The sequence below is a fragment of the Haplochromis burtoni genome, unplaced genomic scaffold, assembly GCF_018398535.1.
Source record: "Haplochromis burtoni strain Fernald_Lab_line unplaced genomic scaffold, NCSU_Asbu1 Contig_165, whole genome shotgun sequence".
NCBI lineage: Eukaryota > Metazoa > Chordata > Actinopteri > Cichliformes > Cichlidae > Haplochromis > Haplochromis burtoni.
The window spans coordinates 1,136,742-1,145,649 of NW_024582526.1; the positions used below are offsets into that span (position 1 = coordinate 1,136,742).

General features: G+C 38.7%; 1 protein-coding gene across 5 annotated transcripts in view; it reads left to right on the plus strand.

The window, feature by feature from the left end:
* Positions 1-8,908, plus strand: part of LOC102295795 (diacylglycerol kinase beta) — a 165,060-nt gene that overhangs the window by 86,656 nt on the left and 69,496 nt on the right. For all 5 annotated transcript variants that reach the window (XM_042225277.1, XM_042225278.1, XM_005933423.2 and 2 more), the window contains 3 exons: positions 142-227; positions 831-920; positions 3,976-4,136. In XM_042225277.1, coding sequence (XP_042081211.1) covers positions 142-227; positions 831-920; positions 3,976-4,136 — 337 coding nt within the window. The remainder of the gene's footprint in view (positions 1-141; positions 228-830; positions 921-3,975; positions 4,137-8,908) is intronic.

Genomic DNA, 8,908 nt, shown 5'->3' on the forward strand with positions numbered 1-8,908 from the left:
GCTCGGGCTTATTACTGAAAACCAGATCTATTTTAGTTTTAGAGTGTCTTGTTATTCATGCTGCTGTATGTGAGAATGGATAGCAGCACTAAAATGTCAGAAGATCATGTGTGATGATTCCTGGATCTATTGTCTTTCTAGGCTCAACTTTTTCCACGATGTCCCTGATTTCCGGGTTCTTGCTTGTGGAGGTGATGGCACAGTGGGCTGGATCCTCGACTGTATAGGTAATTAGATTCTAACTTATGAAAAAGTTAGAATCTAACTAATACTTTGCTTTGATAGGAGTTTATCTGCATTCTTAACCAGATTTTATGTTTTTTAAAGGCAGCTGTAGGTCAGAACACATGTCAAAGCATTTTTGACCAATATAGTGAACCCTGAGTTACCTAGAGTGTATGTGAATGTTAGAATGTGCTTTAGCATAGATAAAAGCACCGTGTGAATGTGATTTGGTGGATGAAACATATTGTAGAGCACCAGTCCACATATATTTTCTGTTATTAATAAAAGTAAAGATGGAATGTGGCTGAAAGAGCAGAAAAATAAAGGTGAACATTAAATATTTTAGCTGAAAAATGAATTGTAAACATCTGTTTAAAGACCAGCTCTGAAGTTCCACAGTTCCTGCAATCACGCATAGTTTTTTCCACTGTGAGGAATTATTACTCTCTACTTTATTCTAGCTGAGTACAAATGTAGGTTTAGCAGTAATTAATCAGTAATAAATTCAGTTAGAATTCTCATTCATATATTGTCATAAAAATCTGTTTCAAGAACATTTCCACATCCATAGCACGAGATCGATCTGCTTGTCTGTGCCCTTGCAGATAAGGCCAACTTTGCCAGGCACCCTCCGGTGGCCATTCTTCCTTTGGGCACAGGGAATGACCTGGCTCGCTGCTTACGCTGGGGAGGAGGTGAGGAGCTCATTCCAGCATCTTTCTGTATTTTCTTTACATAGCTGCATAGGCATCTATAAAGCCTGCAAGAACTGATGCCATAGCTGATCTTTTTGGAAACTTTGTGGCAAAGAGAAACAAGCTGAAAACACTGATAAGATTTTGTGAGCCTGTTAGTTAATGGAGTTAATGTAGCACCATACTTATTCATAATCATTTGTGTTTGTGGTCACCTGATGAGTTTAAGTCCTCTTTAATTCAGTTTTTTTGGTGTTCACCAACTCTTCAGAGGAATATCTGTGTTTCTGCTTACTAAAGCTGCCTTCCACAGTCAAAAAAGACTTCTGATATCACTGGGAAAAAGCATCAATATTGGAGCTGTACAGCTAAGCAGTAAGGAGAAATTGGCTATAAAGAGGGAGCCACAGAGGACAGCTTTCACTTTTTTTCTGCCTTTGTGAGTCTCTGTTCTGTCCCGATTAGTTTCACATTACCAAGTCCGCTGTCACTTTCTATAGCTACGCTTCAGCCTGATTGCCTGTTTGCTTTTCAGTGTTCTTTCCTAAAACTCTGCGTGTTTATACCAATCACTGTTGTCTCCCTCTGGTTGCTGAATTACTTTCTCCTGGACATTCCCGCCTGCTCTCTTTTGTTCTTCTCATATCAGCTTCATTTTTCACCTCTGTCTGCCTTACATGCCTCATGTCTTCTGTATTTAGATACTCATTTTTGAATTGAACATAATAGAGCACGTTTAAACAGTTAATTTAAAGAATGACTCACTTCTCAAATACAAAAGGTAGCCATGTGTCTCTGCACATTTCTGGGAAATGAAAGATGGGAAGAGAAACAGGGGACTTTTATGTGTCAAATTAAAAACTTAATATGCAAATCACTTGCACACGCTGTAAGTCCTTTGCCAACCATTGATTTCTCGTAGTACTTGGGACCAGTAATTACACTGGCTGGTTATAACTGCTCGATTGTTGCTGCGAGGACCAGCAGAGCACTTGAAAGATATTTTGTCAATAAGCTTCCAGGTCTGGGTGGCTTTGGGCTGTTGAACTGATCATCAGAGATAAACTCTGAAATATTAGCTGCAGCCAATTAGCTTGATGATCATTTACCTGAGAGGGAAAATGAATCTAGTCTGATTTGTATGTGAAGGTGAGCAGCCAGTTTTGATTCATGGCTCTGCAGTCTGTTTTAGTCAGATGTTCATCAACTAACAAAAAAATCTATCGAACAGCTTTCAGATGTATCACCACTCAATCTAATTCATGATCTCTAGAGCATGAATCCCAAAGATATAGGCCTTGTTGAATTTTAGTTTAATTACTGTTTTTTTGTGGAATATCTTGACAATAATTTGAAGGATTGTCATAAAAGTTGGTAGAGATATTTGCCGAGCAAAGCTTTTCTCTTAACCCATGAGACATGACTGACTTGATCATTTACCATTTGGCAAGTACTGGAATAGAAACACATTATACATTAATTCTTACACTGATTGTATTTGTGAAAGTTAGTGCTAATAATAATAATAATGATAATGTGAAAGGAACTTACGTGAATTGCAGTGAAGATGGAACACAGGGCGAAAATGTAGGACATTGGTGAAAGATAAGGCAAATTTTACTTTAAAAATAACACATAATGCAGTGAACACATGAACACTTAATTTCCTCTATTGGTGTCAGTGGATTTTTGTAATCATTTACACAAATATCAGGATGTATCGTACGTGATTGTCTTTCATTATGTAAGGTAACTCAGCACTGACATACCATTAGTGTCTCTGGATGGTTTCATGAGTTACTCTTTGTAACGCTTTCATTCAACCTTTAGGATAGACTGTAATAACTTCCCTTATTCCATTATCAGGGGAAAAAAATCCTTTTATCCAATACAGCCTGATTTCAATAAATACCAGCAAAACTATTGCATCAATCTTGGTTGCACTTTGTGCTTAAGGTTAATTTCCAAGTATTCATATATGCTAACACTCAAGTACAGGCTTGCAGTCTTCTAAGGTTGTGCACAGATGGCGTAATGACAAAAACATGTATCAATTTGTGTAGACGATGTGTGTATTTGTGTGTGTACCTGTGCAAACACCACAAAATGAATAAATAAATACAGCTAAAAAGTAGCTAATTGTTCATGTAAAAAGACAACTGTTCCCCGTGAATTTTCTTTTATTTCTCAAGAGTACAAATGTGAGAACATATGCATATGCAAAATACTCTCATATTTCACACACATGATTCTCCCAGTGTGATGGCACTCATTAAAGCCTCATGCCCTTGTGACACCTTTGGAACAAACATCTGCTTCTTATTACTATGCCTGGCTGTTAAAGCAGGCTGTCAGCTATGGAGCAAATCCAGAGGGCTTCCCGGAGGGCTGTCAGGTCTGGGCTTCATTCTGGGTTTGAAGCAAGGAGGGTAGTTTCTTTGGAAAGGCAGCTTAATCAGTTTCATTGTGTTCCATATTTGAGCTCGTATAGTGTAATTTGCCTGTTACATGTGGAGATTATGATTTAAAAATGATGAAATATAGAGAACGACTTTTCTCTGCCAGATTTTGCTCACGCTACGCTTGACTGATTGATTTTTTTCATGTGATTCCTGATTGATTCCAAGTTTCTAGCTTTATACTGTTTAGCGGGATAAAAGTGGCTGCAGTTCAGGAGGTAGAGCTGGTTATCTGCTAATCAGAAGGTTGATGATTTGAACCCTGGTTGCTCCAGTCTGCACTATAAATATCCCCAAGTTGCTCTCTGATGCATCCATTGGAGTATAAATGCATCTGAATGTAAGATAGAAAGCACTTATTTAAGAAAAGCATAGAAAAAAGTGCTGGAGTAAAATGGTAAATATGGCATGTTGTATAAAGTGCTTTGAATGCTCCAGTAGAGTAGAAAAGCTCGATATAAGAACCAGGCCTCTTCCTGTTAAAAAGTGGTCTCTACTTTAACATATAATAAAGCGCCTCGAGGCAACTGTTGTTGTGATTTGATATAAATAACCTTGAATTGAAGTAAATTGAATTCTCTGGTTGTTCTCGGCAGGTTATGAGGGTGGTAGCTTGGTGAAGGTCCTTCGGGACATTGAGCATAGCACTGAGGTGGTGTTGGACCGCTGGAATATAGACATCATCCCTGACGACAAGGAGGAGAAGGGAGATCCTGTTCCCTACAGCATCGTCAACAACTACTTCTCTATTGGAGTGGTAAGTAAACTGAGAGAAAGATAACATTGCATATGTTTTAAAGAGCCACATTATCCTTTCTTCCTGTTTCTGTCATATGTCATTCTACTATGTCAGACAGTTGCCAACGTTTTAAAAAATAAGGTGAACTTAATCTGTGTGAGCCAAAAGCTCAGATTTCTGAGTTACATTTTGTTTTCTTTCTTTCATTTGCCTGAGGTACAGCTGATGCATGCTGGGTTTTGGAGTGACCAGAAAAAACCACATTTGCATATTTGGACAAAATAGTGAAGAGCTAATCATCTAACAGTAGATAGTTTGGTAAAGCAACAGAACTGAAAGACAGACTCCTGTAAACATGTTTTTCAATGTTGTGAAGTTGAGCATTTCTACATGGAAATCTTTTTGCTTTTGGAACTGCAGTTTTAGAAAATCCAGTTTGGATTCATTTTTTAGCCAGTTGTGTCTTGTTTCTAAAATGACATGAGCAAAAACAGGCTTATTTTATACAGAAATAAAAGAATAAAGAAAAAGTTTAAGATAAATGCATTTCAGATTTAAAAAATGTTACTTTATTGTATGCACAAAATACAGCTTTATTGCTGAGGACTGAAAAACCAAAACCAAAACTGGGAAAATGAGACGAACTATACTGGAAGCACTAAATACACGGAGAAATGCACACAACTATGAGGGAGACGCTGACATAAATACGCAGAAGGATAACGAGGGAAGTGAGGAAACACGGGGAATACAGCTGACACAAATTAACATGACGCCACAGGGGAAGCAAAACAAGATACGTGGAACACGGAAACACAAGACCTTCACAATAAAACAGGAAACTGGAGAACATGACACAGGAGTGGAGGAGAGGCAGACCAGAGGGAGCGAGGGAATGCGAAGGAGCACAAGGAAGAGAGAGAGGAGACGACTGGGGAAACATGGATAAACATGGAATAAGCCACAAGGAGGGGAAACAAGGCACAAGAACTCATACAAACACATAAACACAGATGCACAGAGGGCAAAGACACAAGGGGAAATTACTAAATGATCAAGGAACTAAACGGGGCCCATACGAAACTCAAAACAGGATAACCTGGCACTATGGAAATAAACTTAAGACTAGCAAGGAGAACTTATACATAGATTATAATACAGGAAAACTCACAACGCTGGGTCAAATGACCATGACAGTTCATATTCCGTGATCTAATTCCATATAAGACAATATTTCATTTGTTTGGAATTTTGAATTCCAGTTCTTTGTATTGTGAAATAAAGTCCTTCAATTTTTCGAGTAGTTATTACAGTAAAAACATGGTGAAAGAGATTATTTGATCTATGAGGACATGAGCAATTAGGAGATTCATCAGTGAATTTCTGCATCCTCTGGGCAAGAAACACGTTGCCAGGTACCAGTTGCTTAGCAACTTTTTTATCTTGTCCTCATGGAGATAATATGCGGGCCTCTGGGACATTTATACAGAGGTGACAAACAAGACCTTCATAAAGTAATCACAGGGCAGCACCACTCATTTAGCCTCAGTGTATTAAAATAATTGATGTGTCACCACCACAACTCTGTATATCTCCATAGCCGTCGTGATGTTATAAAGAAAACCTAAAGCAACCATTTTCACTCATTCTAATCTTACTAGTTACTATTAAAAAATAATAATATGAGGCTAGGGTGTAATCATTAACTCCATTCCTATCAGCTAATAGTCATGAGATTAGCAGTGCAGTGTATACGACTATAAATAAACCCAAGTGAGATAAGTGTACAGAGGGCATATGTAGACATTTGAGGAGGAGCACTGACAGGGAGCAGATAGACCACAGTGATTTTATACAACTGAAATCCTACTGCTAGCTACATATTTATCAATATGGATGTGTGAGCGTAATACTGCACAGTGAAAGTGGCACACACATCTATACTTCTGTGGTTAGAGTTTGTAAAACTGCACTTTGACAAATCTACAAGCAACAACTCGTTGTATTCAAAAATGGGAGAAGAGGCAGTGACAGGATAGAGCCGTTTCCTTTGTGGCCTGAGTGACACCACGAGTGTCTCACACAGGGAGAGACAATAGTATTTGACAGGCCTGTCTTGGTGTGGTGACTGACGCTTTTTGGCAAATTTTGTCTCTCACATTTTCACATTCAGTAATTTGTGCATCTCTGTTTCACAGAGTTTTTACGTTCATTCATGAAGAATATTTCAACCTGCATGTTACATTGATGGCTGTAGTTACATTTTATACACAAAGCGCTGCATCAAGCTGCAGCTTATATTTCTTTTGACCTGATCTCCCATTGTTTAAGCCATCGTGGACAGTAGTTACTGCTGGCTGTGGCAGGTGCAATGCCGACACTTCTGACTGTCTCGTCATAGGTCAGAGCGTTCTCATTCCAGAGGTGGAAAAAAATGCTGATTTTTCAAAACTGCTTGTGTGTCTCAGTTACTTCCAAGGTGTCCTTTAGTGGCAATGTGTGTGAGAGAGCACAGCAACATTGTTACAGTACAGTTTTTCAGTCAGTCTCTTCACCTTTGGACTCATTAACAGTATAGACTGTATATAAAATATCCGGTATCCAACTAATCAAACGTTACAGTTTCAAAAGTCACCAAAACCAAAAGATAAGCTTCTTGGATGAACTATGTTTCACAACAATGGGCCATATATCTTGTCCGATCATTTAATTACGATGCTGTAAAAAATACTAGATCTGCAAATGCAGGCAAGTGAAAGCAGTGAGTTCAGTTCGATAACTCAAACTGAGGTCTAGCAGACAGCTGCCTGTGTCAGCACATCTAGTAGTCAGAGTGGCTATGCGCCTAACTTTAAGTCTCATCAGTATCCAAATGGATGAGTTATAAAATTTATAGCTGTTATGAAAGGGAGTTCATCAAGAAATAATGGACTATAAAGATTATTTTTATTAAGTTGGACATTTTAACATGAGAGTCTATGGGGTTGACCTGCTTTTAGGGACACCCTCAAGTGTCAACTTGAGGAACTGCAGTTTGTGACTTTTAATTATTGACTTACTTTTTGGGATGATCTGATATCCTCGTGTTGGTGTTGTTCCCAGATCATCATGAAAATGTTGTTCCAGGTTCAACATTGCAAGTGACCAATCACATTGTTGTGACGTTATTCTTTTGCGCGCCAAGCCATTCGTGCATTTATGAAATTCCAATGTTGCAAGGACAATATCAATTCTGCTTACTGTTTATTAAAGGGTTACGGTTAGGGTTAGGGTCAGGGTCCGTTGATCGGCGGACAGAGGCGGTTTCTCGCAGCTTAAGTACAGTTTTTTGTTTTACGCCGGTTTTTCCCGAAGTCGCAAAAGTATGACGTCACAACATTCTGATTGGTCACTTGCAATGTTGATCCTGGAACAACATTTAGTATGATGATCTGGGAACAACACCAACACGAGGATATCAGATCGTGCTACTTTTTGCCTCTGACACTTGTTTTTTGTTTTGTTTTTATTTTAATTTCTACTCTCTTAAAAAACCATAAATAAAATCCACATTGAGCTATACATTTGTGATCAATGTCTAAAGCTGTAAATGGGACTGATTACATTAGGGCTGGGAGCGAAATGGTGAGTGAAAAATAACAACTCTTAACCTCTCATGGGATTTGTTGACAGTAATAAAGCTACAGAATAACTCCATGGTTATGCTCTAAAGGAAAGGTTATCTGTGCGAGTCTCTGAGAACGCTCCAGCATAGCACAGCCATTAAAATAAAGCAACAGATCGCTGTGCCTCCAGGAGCCATAGTGACAGATGGCTGAGTATCTGTGTGCACACGACACCTGAGCAAACCAAATCTGACTCACACCAATGATGCAGCCATTAGTAAGACCTTAAATCTGCTTTAACAACCATACAAGGTTTGCATTTCCTGCTATCTTATTGCAGACCTTTCTACTCAGGGTTGGGTTGCCATGGAGATGGGAGGCTGGCAAGGCCGAATCTGAAAGCTTTCACAGTCATCTGTCCTTTATCTCGCTGACTTAATTGTGGATGACATAGTGTGGAGCATGTGGCTGGCTCGGTCAAGGCACTTGGAGCTGTTGAGCAGAAGGTATAAGATGATTTTGTGATTTTAAATGACATAACACTTTATTTTGTACTGGTAGGAAATTTTTCAAGTTGCATAGTTCCACAGGAAATAGTTTTATAATTGAGAAAAAACCACAAAGCTGTGTGTATCATAAGGATTAAATCAATTCAAACACTGTAGCTTTGACAGCAGCACCTTGCTGTTGCCGCATTGAGCAGTGAGCTCACTGTGGGGGCTGACAGTATTACATTAGGCAGAGAGGATCACAGTAAGAACATCAGTAAGAACAATAGCAGCTCCATATATCTCTGCACTGTTGCATTTTACAGCTCCATCACTTACAGCACCTCTGTTTCTGTGTACATTTTAAAATCTGGACTTAATCAGTGAACGGAATTAATTGGCAGTTATTGAAATAATATATAATGCAACTGGTCACACATTTGTCCACGTAGCTGAAATTGAACTAAACTTGAAAGCATATTTACAACTTTGCCAAAACAATGCTAAAACTTGGTCAAAGTGAGAAAGGAAAAATCTTCTTCCATCTCTCCTGAAAAGACATGCAGAGAAAGAAGTTGTTGTATAATTGATTGAAAAAATACACTTCCTTTTCCAACCTTCTCAGATTTGCACCCACACCATTCACGCCGTGTGGTGTCCTTGCGTACCACTGGACCATCTATATATAATATATATA